The sequence below is a fragment of the Sminthopsis crassicaudata genome, chromosome 2 (assembly GCF_048593235.1).
Source record: "Sminthopsis crassicaudata isolate SCR6 chromosome 2, ASM4859323v1, whole genome shotgun sequence".
In the NCBI taxonomy this organism is placed as follows: Eukaryota; Metazoa; Chordata; class Mammalia; order Dasyuromorphia; family Dasyuridae; genus Sminthopsis; species Sminthopsis crassicaudata.
This window is the reverse complement of record NC_133618.1, coordinates 171,336,902-171,349,232: the sequence shown is the minus strand read 5'-3', so window position 1 is coordinate 171,349,232 and position 12,331 is coordinate 171,336,902. Positions and strand designations below refer to the sequence as shown.

At 34.7% G+C, this 12,331-nt stretch overlaps 1 protein-coding gene across 10 annotated transcripts in view; it reads right to left on the bottom strand.

Annotated features, from left to right (window-relative positions):
• Positions 1–12,331, bottom strand: part of PAK5 (p21 (RAC1) activated kinase 5) — a 436,232-nt gene that overhangs the window by 104,169 nt on the left and 319,732 nt on the right. For all 10 annotated transcript variants that reach the window (XM_074287868.1, XM_074287871.1, XM_074287869.1 and 7 more), the window contains one exon: positions 8,326–8,540. In XM_074287868.1, the coding sequence (XP_074143969.1) occupies positions 8,326–8,529 (204 nt within the window). In that variant the 5' untranslated portion in view covers positions 8,530–8,540. The remainder of the gene's footprint in view (positions 1–8,325; positions 8,541–12,331) is intronic.

Here is a 12,331-nt window from a genome sequence, read left to right as displayed (position 1 = left end):
TCGTCTCCAGGATGAAATGGTATACACTGGAATCATGAGATGACTGCCCTACTATAGCAATTCCCCCGTAATTTTTCCTTCTGAGGGTGGGGGTCCAAATGACAGGTTGGTCCTATTAGTATGTAGCACTTTAATTTCATGGAGAAAGAGGGGCTTACCAGAATGGGAGGAGAATTGTATCAATCATTTATGGGTCCTTTATGCATGTTAAATTTTCTTTGAGGTAGAATAAAACCTTTTATTTATTATAATAAAGCCATGTTTTAAAATGAACAGTTCCCAAATAATGTAAAGAGAAAATAATTTAAAGAATCCCCCAAATCAGTGACTGTAATTTCAAAGGAATTATTTCTCCCTTTCTCCCCCAGCTTATTCCTACTCATCTTCTTCATCTTAAAGGAAGGCATAAGGAATGATCTGTTATCTTCATCTAATTATTTATGTCCTAATCAGACATGGAAAGCTGCCACTCCTTTATCCTGACCCTTCCCTGCTCCTATATCACTAGGAGTTTGGTTATGTCAATCTAAAATGAAAAAAAAAACAAAACACACACACAAAATCAGGCAAGATCAAGTACTCAGAAGTAGCCAGAATAAGGCAAAGCTATTTCAGCTTAATTGGCTTCTCAAAATGTGACATAAATACTGATGTTTCACATACCTTGGAAGCCACATAGGAGACCGACATCTCAAGATCAAATGGAAACAATTGTGGGTTTTTTCCCTTCATGTAACCTAGAAACATGTAACCTGTTACATGCACTGTTACTTTAAATACTGATATGGAAACTGAAAACCTGTTTTGTGCTTCTGAGGAATTAGTTCACAAATATATACTGAAAGTGCATTCTGAGATTTCCCAGAGGAAACTCTGAGTAGGGAAGGATAAGCCGAAGAAAAAGTGATTTGGCAAAACACCTTGACTTGAATCCAAACTGTATAATTCCAGTGGTGAAAGACACAAATTCCATCCTGGGTCTGCATGGACCCTTAGCCAAGCACTATAGTAGAAATCTTTAAAATGGTGGAAAATTAGTGAATTAAAATGCTGCAGAGGATTATTTGGAAAGGACAACACTAACTCCCTTTTGTCCATAAGAATCTTGCAAATTCTGAGTCAAAAGCTGATATTTATTTTATCAGTGAAATTACTAAATAGTAAAGTCATTATCTTCTACCCATCCATAGAAATGAAACTGCTCTTGCAGCCATCCTGACTTCATTGATTTTTAATGGGCCTTTCTCCCTCAGAAGCACTTTCTTTTCCTAGAAGCACTTTCTGTTCCTGAGTTCTTTTTGCTCTTTAGTAATCTGAGGAACCAGAATTGAAAAGATGAAGCAACTACATTATTTGTCCATTACCTAAAGATACAGAACCGACCTAATGTGCTCTCCTGTCCACAATCCAGGAGGTGCTTTTGTTTTTTAGGGTGGCATAATAGCAGAGACCCTTATTACAATACATTTTGGTCTCTACCTTATTAACTCATTCTGTCTTGTCTCTTTGGATTTTTCCCCCTTCTTATTAAAAAACAAAAGTGTTAATGATATCTTTTGTATGTGTATGTATATATATAAATTCTGTACATATTGTGCACTTTCTGCCTTCCTTGAATTGAACCCTCTCTTGTGACAAAGGGTTTGGCTTTTAATTTTCTTTCAATTTACCTAACTGAAACGGATGTGCTCCTTGTCCTTCTGTTTCAGTTTGCACAGATCTTCCCATGCTTCTCTGAATTCCACATACAGGTCTTTTCTTACTACACAACACGACTGCATCACACAACTATCCCATGTTTTATTCAGCTGTTCCTCAGATAAAGGGCACTCACTTTTGCTTCAAGATGTCTGATACCTCAAAAAGTGCTGCTCTGAGAATTCTGATGTATATGGGAACATTTCTGATTTTGATCTTCTTTCAGATATATATCCAGAAGTAAGATCAAAGGGGGTATGTGTCCAGTAGTAGGATCAAAAAGCATGCAAAGTTTAGCCATTTTTTTTTTTGCATGATTCCAAGTAGTTTCCAGAATTGTGTTTGGTTTCAGGATTTTTATTTGAGCTTCTTAATCTAAAAACACACAAAGGAAGTTTTTGAAGGAAGGCAAGATGCAAATGTTTAGCTTTGCATTTGCTATGGCCAGTCTCTCCTAATTCCCAGGCCTCAGAGAAATCTCTGGTCACTGTCTACCTCTTTCTGAGGTCTTCAGAGGTCTCTGGCTGCTATTTGACAAAACAGCAGTTAGAACTCAATAGAGCATTCCAGAGCAGTTGTATGCATGCTCAGGATCTTTTATTCACATGACTATATCCTACCCTTTGGCCTCCTGCACTCTCTTAGTTCCTATTCCTAGCACAGCTCCAGGTGAAAAGAGAGTGAGCGCCTCCTTCTTACAGCTTATATAGGGTCTATGAGGACACATAGGCAACAGCCAATCAGAGAAGGAGACAATCCCGTTAAGAAGCTACCTCAATATGGCTAGAGATCCCACCCATGCTCCCATGCTTCGGTCTCTTTTTGCACAGAAGTTACTTCCTGGGCTTTCAAGAATTTCTGCTTGTTTACTTTCTGATTGCCCTGAATATGACCTTTGTCCTCTGACCCTTACAGCAGGAATGAAAGAAGGAAGAAAGAAAAAGGGAGAAAGAAAACTCTTTCTTCTAGGCAATTAGTCTGATGAAGTAGACATTTAAATAATTCCACCACTAGCATGATATGTGCATAAGAGAATATGTGCATATGAGAATGTACTACAGCATTTACTTAAACACTTTCCCTTTATTTTAATCAGTTAAAGAGTGGAAAGGGGATGAAGGAATGAAAGAAACATAAGTAAACTGCTTCTACTTGCCAATAGGCACTTTGGGGTTTAAAGCATAAAAGGAATGTCACTATCCAGTTCCTCTCTCTTTCTTCCCTAAAACTTTGAAAATCTTGGTTAGAAATTTCAATTGCTGGGAGCAGCTAAGTGGTGCAGTGGATAGAGCACCAGCTCTGAAGTCAGGAAGACCTGAGTTAAAATCTGGACTCAGATACTTACCTCTTCCTAGCTGTGTGACCCTAGGCAAGTCACTTAACCCCAACTGCCTCAGAAATCAATAAATAAATAAAATAAAAAAGGATGGGAAAAGACTTAAGTGTGTTTGTGAGAAGCAGGAAGCAAAAGTTGGCAAGAGAGTGGAGAAGAAACGAAGAGATGAAATTTAGGTGTACATAGCAGGATTAGCTTTGGTAATAGAAGGAATACTCTTTATCTGAGACTGATAAGAGTGAAGGGAGTATAACATGAGAGAAAAAGGAGGTTTTAGCAAATGGTCTCATTTTTTTGTGAACTATGAGATGAGGTCTTTGGCTGGGAAGATAGTAACAAGATGCCATGGCAGAAGAGAAGGTTTAGAACAACTGCTGTAGTAAGAATCAATTAAAGAGGAATAAGAAGATTGCCTTCTTTCAGTGAGAGTCCAGTTCATATTAGCTAACACATGTATTTTTTAAATTAAAACTTTTTATTTTCAAAATACATACATGGATAATTTTCTACATTTACTCCTACAAAAGCCTGTGTTCTGATTGTTTCCCCTCCCTCCCACCCCCCCACCCCACATTGGCAAGTGATCTAATATATGCTAAACATGTGCAATTCCTTTATACACGTTAACACACATTTGTAATGGGCACAGTCATCACAGTTTCATGACTTTCTCCAGATCTCTTCAGCATCATGTGTGTAGGAGTAAAGGAAAAAGATACTGGGAAATCTGGGGTTTGGGTTTAGTGAGGTATAATCATTGGTAAGGCAGGAGTTCCAAGAAATCAAAGAATGGCCAACTGTATGATGAAGGGAGGGCAGTAATGCTAGAGAAAGGGTGAAAGCTTAGGAAAGTCCTGAACGGTACACAAGTAAAAGAAAATGAAAGGAAAAAGAATACTTAAAGTGAGTAAATTAAATCATCTTTAGTACTTCATTCATTTAAATTATTTAATTTAAATGTAAAAATTATTAAGCAAATTTAGTTGCTTGTAATAACATTAAATGTTTGATTTAACAAAAATGTAAAAGAGGGACTATATGACTTATGGCCTCTTTGATTTCTAATTATTTAATTTTTTTATTCTATTTTTTGGTCAGAGATTTACCAATATTGGTCTGGAATAAAACTTGATTATTTGTGAACTCATCAGTATAAGTACTCCTTTAACAGTGCAGATAACAAACTATGCAGGTCTTCTCATTTCTCTTTTTAGTCCTAAAAAAAAAAACAAAACAAAACAAAAAACCCAATCCACAACTTTTTTGGCACTCCATAAACATTTCTTAGCAAATATGGTCATCCCTGCAGGCAATATAATCATTCTGTTGTCTTTTTTTATGATCCAACTTTAGGAAATTAGTAGGTACTCTACAGTACATGTAGTATTACTAAAATATATATTTGACCATAACATTCCCCAATTAAAAATATTAAGTGGCTCTCTATTATTTCTAAGATAAAATGATAAAATCTCTAATGTGATACATGTAGCCCTCACTTAGCTTTTCCATTTGTCCATCTGTCATATGATTCTACATACTCCCAGTTCTAAACTAGTTATTTCCCTTAATACATTTTGTCATCTGCCTCCTGAATCCACAAAGATGGGATTTTGTACCTGCATTACTTCTAACTCTTAGAAGCCCTTGTTTCCTTCAAGTCACACAGCCCAGGTAGCAGTTACTACAAAATCTCCCTGATGGCCTCCCTGTAAGCCTCCCATGCCTGGCCCCCAACTCTGCCTTGTTACTATTTTCTCCATCTTAAATTATATGAACTTATATATACATTGTATCTCTTTAATCAATGAAAGCTCTTTGAGGGCATGGATACTTTCCTTTGGGTCTCTTTGTATCTTTAATTCCTAGGACATAAACAATATTTATAAGAAAAATATTTACTGAATTGAGTTGAATTCATTGGGGATGAGAAGCTAGGATTTGGGAGTCTCTATGAGAGAGCTAGTTGTCTTAGTAGATGGGCCTGGAGTCAAGAAGACCTCCCCTTCAAATTCAGTTTCAGACATTTAGTAGTTGCATGACTCTGGGCAAGTCATTTAACCTGTTTTTGCCTTAATCTACTAGAGAATGAAATTATACATCACTCCAGAATCTTTGCCAGGAAAACCTCATGTATAATATGTCACAGGGTCACAAAAAGTCAGACATCAGTGAACAACTACAATAATAACACTCTCAGTGAGTCTGGCTTTTGATATGAGGAATTGTTGAGAATCTAAGAGATGTAACAATGGAAGAGGAAGGTAAACCAAGGCACAAAGTCTTGAGCATGATCAATTATTAGTAAATTGTAATTTATTAAATTAAATAAATATAATAAATAGCATTATTTATTGTATGTAATATATATATAAATATAATAAATAAAATAAATATAAAACATAAATAAGACCTCAGCTTCCTTAGTAAAGTTAAGATCCTAAATGATGAGAACAGCTTTCTTTTATAGCTTTGGGAATTGCAGAACAAAAAAAACAGGACTTCACAAGTGGGGAACCAGTTATGATTGTTAACAAGATCTCAATGGAATGGAGAATTCAATAGTATTCATAATAGAGCTGAGGCATAGGGCACAATATGATTGTCTGAAAATTGGGAACTCCCTCCTCTCCTCCTTTGAGTAAAAAATATTCATTATTTGAATCCACCTATAAGGTTAGAGAGAGTGGACCAGACATCTTTGCATAGTGAACCAGACATTGCTGAAGGTTAGCTTAGTAGTATAAAGACACTAGACCAGACTATACTTATCCACCCATATTCATCAAGAATAATTTATTTCCTTGAGGCAAAAATACAGCACTGATTAGCAGAAGGGCTTCATTTCTATTTCTGAACTAAGAAAGTTCAGAAACAGAGATCTATAACTAGAGCAGTTACAGGACAAAATTCCATTAATTGTAAATAAGATCAATTAAAAATAATGCAAAAATCAATCTGATTATTTCAGACTCTCAAATCCTAATTCTTCACTCCCAAATGATTCAATTCAATTCAGTAAATATCTATACTAGACTATACCTTTGTGGGTTTGAAAGGTTTCAATTTGGAATATAAAACACACAAGAGAAAAGAGAGAAGATGATTCATTGATAAGATTAGATTCATCTTGACTTTGTACAGACTAGAAACCACTTGTTTAAGCCCATAAAATAGGGCCAAGATTGTACATCACAACAAAGCTTCAAGAGGCTAGCACACTTATTTACTCTGAGCTAGAGAAATTTATTTCATTGGGCTTCTAAAGCTACAGGTCCTATTAATGTTAGTATTATCCATAAATCTAAATGCTGCCACCCACTAGCCCACTTTTAATGAAGTGAGTAGTTTTCTAATCAATTAATATTTTCTCTACAAGTTAACAATTCTCAAATTTTATGGATCATTTAAAAATATCATAACTTTTTCACAATATAACACAACAATTTTATTTGTCCTACCTGTTCACTACTGTCATTAAAATGAAAGTCTAATATTTTGGCTACTTCTGGATTATGATGAACTTTTAAATCAGGGGCAGAAAGTCACTGGACTTCAGCAACTTCTGGATTACCTATTTCCCTCCTCTTTTTATAAATATTCCGTCCAAATTACAGGTAGACATGACAATCACTTGCTACCTCTAGATCTTCTTCCTGCTGGCTCAAGGTCTTTGTAATGCATCCTATCTTGTTGATGGGAGAAGTTCAGCACTGTTCAAATTTGCCTTATTAAAGCCCCAACATATTTCTGTGCCCATGGCAAAAGAAGAAAAAATATTCAAGGTTTCAAAAATGATTAATTTTAATTACTTTAAAAATTTAAATAATCATTTGATGATCATGGTTAACAAATACCACGATATTTATTAATAATGTGTCATAATTAATTGATGTGTAAGTTGTTGGGCATAATTAAAAATTTATCACATAATCAAAACAATAAATAATTATACTTAATAATTTAATTAATAGTCTATTGACAGTGCTGTCTATCTCTGATTCACAAAATACTATAGTCCACAAAGAAATAAAGTCAATATTCATTCTGGGCAAAAGAAAGGGGCACAGTAGATGTGAACAAGTTGCCCCACAGAGCATTTTGAGAATAACAAAGGAGAACCAGAGTAAAAAGGCGGCATCAAAGAACATATAACTTATTTGAAAAAAGGACATGGCCTAATCAAAGGAAAACTATTGCACAATGTTTGTAGAAACTCTGATATTACAGGAAGACCCCAAATGTTAGGTAAATTCTTTGGGGTAAACCTATGGAAGGAAATGTAAAAATTCCCTAAGAAAAGCAGTCTTGAATGCATTGCGATTTGTATCCTCGAGAATATATATATTAATGTGATCACATTCCATTTGAGTATAAAGTTTAGTTATTTATTAATTAGTTCTAAATAATAGCAGAGCATTTTTGCCTCTTAGATATTCTTGGTATTTGAAAAGAATAGATATACGTCGACATAGTATCCTAAAAGTCTTAAAATGCAATTTTAAACTTCAGTGGCTTATGTAGTATATATATATATGTGTGTGTGAGTATAATCACATATTTGTATATATATATATATATATATATATATATATATATATATATATATATATATATATACAATGTATGTGCATACATGTATACAGAAATAAATACATATAAATGTGTGCATATATATCACTAATATTCATTTAACAATGAGCTAAAAACCACTGTAAAGTTGACAAATTATACTTAATGAAGTCAGTTTTTAAACAACCTCTTGAAGAGCAGACACATCGATTTTATAACATATCTTATGAGGCTAAAAAGGATATTAAATTGCTCACAACTATAAGGAAGGGATTTATTCATATTTTTGTTTTATAACCTGAATCTCCTTTTTTGAGTTTTGGAATGATTGCTACTAAATTACTGAAGTTACTCGAGATTATATATATAATGGAGCTGTTCAAAAGAGCATCGTTTACCATACTTTGCCCCCAAATGTGCCAAGGGTCTTTGAGTTCAGCATGTAGGGATCTCTCCCCACCACAGAGCGACTAAACCATTTATGCCTAAATACAAAGGGAGATGCTTAGGGTCCACAGTTTAAGTGACCCATTCAAGTTCACTTGACTAGGAAGTACTAGAGGCAGAATCTGACCCCAGGTTTTCCTAAGTCCAAGCTGAGAATTCTTTTTACTGTGCTATTTATTGCCTCCCTGTTGTCCCTAAATATAGTTGCCAAAAATAAATACAGACAGACAAATTAACATTAAGTCGAATGCGGGTCAGCACACTCACAGTACCTTCATAGGAGCCAGCTGAATAGGCGTGATGCACGAAGGGTCCACCATGGGCTTTGGACGGTTGGCGGTGTCTGCCAGCAAGCTGTGCCACTGCTGGGGAAGTCCTGTGAACTTCTGTTCTCGAGGATCAAACCCGGTATGAACCCTGTGCTCAAAATTAGATGGTCCTGAGATTTCAAGCCTTTTCTTTTTCTTGCCAAACATGATGAAAAACCCTAGAAATATTGAGCAGAGAAGTCATTGTTTCTCACCATCACACACTACTGTACAGGCCTCTTGTTAACTGTTAACAAACATTTATATAACTTAGATAGACTGTATATAGATTATCTATTATAATATATAATTCATATATTCATATAACGATTATATAATTATGTGATCTAGTTTGTAATTAATAGATTATATAGATTTATTAAAGGAAAGAACATATTTACAAAATATCTATGTGCCAAGTACTATGCTAAATGCTTCACAAATATTATCTCAATTCACCTCACCCCAACCTGAAAGATAGGTGTAATTATTCCCATTTTACAGATGAGGAAATTGAGGTAAAGAGGTTAATTTGCCCAGAATCACATGGCTAGTGTGTATCTGAGGTTAAATTTGCACTCAGATCTTCCTGACTCCAGGCAAAGCTCTGTATCCATTATGCGACTTTGCTGCCTCTGAAAAAGGCTGAAGCTTTTGAGAAATACAGGGTCAGCCAATCAATCTTGCAATTGATGTACCCCTAAAATATCCAGGGTCAAAGGAAAGAAAACAAGAAAAGTTTGCTCTCTGAGCCCTTCTTTCAATTCATCTTTGTAATTGCTTTTAGGGCCACCTAACAACAATGTTCCACCAGAGCCTGCATTACAGGTGTAATAGTTGGGCCCTCCTTACCTATCTTCCTCAGGTCCCTTTTCTATCTTGATTCTTATCTAATTTCTTAGCTAATTTCTACTGTCTGATAAAGCCTGAATTGTTCCTTTTTTCTGATAATACATCTAGGATAGCACAATAGACTTTGAAAGATACCTTAGCCTAAAGGTATGACTAATTTGTGAAATTCAGACATATCAACCTGGGAAGGTAGGTACTTTTGGACAAAGGACATTTTGTTATCTCTTAAAAACTAACAAGTAGGCAGTAGCTTATTCTACTTCCCAGAAGAACATATGATAATCAATTAATCTAATCCAATTCAACTTTTATTAACTTTGTATTTCCTTAATGCAAAGCACCATGCTAATGGTACCAGCATAAAAGACTGTGGCCCTGGCCTCAATCTAAGAGGAATTAGCATGTATATAAACAGGTAAAATATGAAGGGGAATATAATGGGAATAGTTAGGAAGGAAATAGAGAATTTTTCAAGAAGAGTGTAATACTTGCATTGCTCTACCCACTGCATTGCTCTACCCACTGTAACATATAGCTTTTCACCAGGTAGAAGTAAAGAGGAAATGCTTTCTTGATATATTGAGTAAGTTGCACTGAACATACGTTGGTTAGAAAAAGTAGGATGAATTTAGGATTTAATTATTAGTTCATTTTGGCTAGAAAATAGAGTATATGAGGGGAATAGTACGAGAGAGGTGACATAGTGAGACCAGTAATTTTACAAGACATGGGCAGCTTGGTGGTACAATGGAGAGAGTTCAGGGCCTGGAATCAAGAAGACCTAAGTTCAAATATGATTTCAGGCATTAGCTTTATAACCTTGAGCAAACAGCTTAATTCTATTTGCCACAATTTCCTCACCTGCAAAATGAGCTAGAGAAGGAAATGGTGATATTTTTGCCAAGAAAACCCCAAATAGGACCCCAAAGAGTCAGACACAAGTGAAAATAACTGAACAACAACGTTAACAAGAACAGTTTGGCAAACATGAAGGAATAGGTTTTGTTGTTGTTGTTGCTTTTAAACTTGATTCTAATAGTTGATATAGGGAGAGTTGGTGATGAGTCCCAGGCTTGTGTTATAGTGATAGCAATGAAAAGGAGGACATACAAATGATTCCGTAGTATTAAAATTAATAGGACAGTAGATATGGCAAGTGAGATGAAAGGAAGATTAGAAGAAGATGACAAATTAAATCCAGAGGCCTGAAAGGATGATGGTGATGTCATAAAAAAAAAAAAAATAGGACACTGAAAGGGAAGGCAGTTATTAAAAGATCAAAAATTTAGAATCATGAACTTAGAATTTGAAAAACCTTCATAAACCAGCTAGTTCAAATCCCTCAATAATCAGAATCAGGAAACTGAGGCCCAGAGATGTTCGGCACCTTGCTTGAGATTACATAGGAAGCATGTGGCATATTTGGAATTGAAACTACAAATTCAGCAATCTAAGATACATACCAAACATAAAAATAATATGTATATGTAACAAAACAATTCGTACATAATCATATTTTTTGATCAGACAATAAGATTTAAATAGGAGAAATGACTTGTGATCTTTGTACATCTAATAAATATCAAAAACAGGACCCAAAGTCAGTTTTTATCAACCAAAATCCAAAGTTTATTCCGCTATACAATGCCTCTCCTTAATGAAAAATATTTTAGGTTATTTGAATAAATTTGATATCATGGTGAACTAAAATTACCAGGATAGCAATAGTTTAAAGAGGTTGTTTGTACATATTTACCTGAGAACAAATGCTAAGAAAATGATAGGCCAAATATAATTTGTTTTGAATTGAAACAGTTCAATCTTCTATTCCTGATTATGAGGTTCTCCTGCTGGCTTCTGTGCCAGTCAAGTTAAGGTATATAAAGAAAATCTTAATGAGAAAATAATACCATTGTAGTATTTAAAATGGGAGTTAGAAAAAATAAAGCTGAGGCAGAATCAATTTGCCTTCACAGCCTCTAGCAATATTGTATAATGGTGTTTTGAATAGTAACAAAGTATTTCTATATGTCTAGAAAAGGTGAGTTAAAGGGTTGTAAGAGGGAATAATTTAAAAGGAAAAATGGAAAATTATTCCTTCTACCAAAATAATATTTCTCTGAAGCGCCTGTTAAGTGTCAAGCCAAAATTCCCTGGGTAATAAAATATTGTAAGAATAGAAATGTTCCCCAAGTTTAGTTAATATGAGTCATAACTGTACTTCATTTTGGTCAGACCATAGTTGGACTGTCTGGTTTAGATCTGGGTACCATCTAGAATACATCCAGAAAAGCGTAAACTCCACAGCAAATGATCCTGGAATCAAATATTTCAAAGATCATTTGCAAGAAATGGGGATATTTAGGCTAAAATAAAAAGACTTATATGGACTATTTTCAAGCATCTGAAGGTCTTTCAAGAGGAATTAGATTTCTTCTGCTTTTACCATATAGAAGATATGAAGCTAAGAAGAAGAAAATTTCTGATCAATAAAGAAAGAAAAAAAAAAAAAGAACCCAAACTTCCCCAAAACTAAACTATCCCAAAGAAGAATGCTTTTAGTCACACAGAGTACCTTTTCATACAAAATCTTCAAGTAAAAAAGTGAATAATCTCTTGGGTGTTATAAAGAACATTTTAATTCAGTGACATGTTGGCCCTTTGAGGGGTGAGAGAGAGAGAGAGAGAGAGAGAGAGAGAGAGAGAGAGAGAGAGAATCATCACTTAATTTTAATTTGTCTTAGTTTCTTCAACTGTTAAATGGGAAAAGTATCAATCCCTATTTCCCAGTATTATGAAGATCAAATGTGACATCTGTAAATATTAGCACAGTGCCTGGCCCATAATATGTATTTTAATAAATGCTTATTCCCTTTTCCCTTCCCCTATAATAAGAAATTTAAGATTCTTCTTACAAATTATTTTTCTATTCATCCATATTTTAATACTTTACCAGGCTTACCTAATACCCTGTTTTTCACAAGGAAAACTGTTATTACAATAATTCAAATATTTAAATATTTAAAGGCCTTTAAGGCAACTTTAAGGCAAGGTATGGTGGATAGAGAACCAGGTGTAGAGTCAGAAGGGCCTGAGTTGAAATCCAACCTCATACATT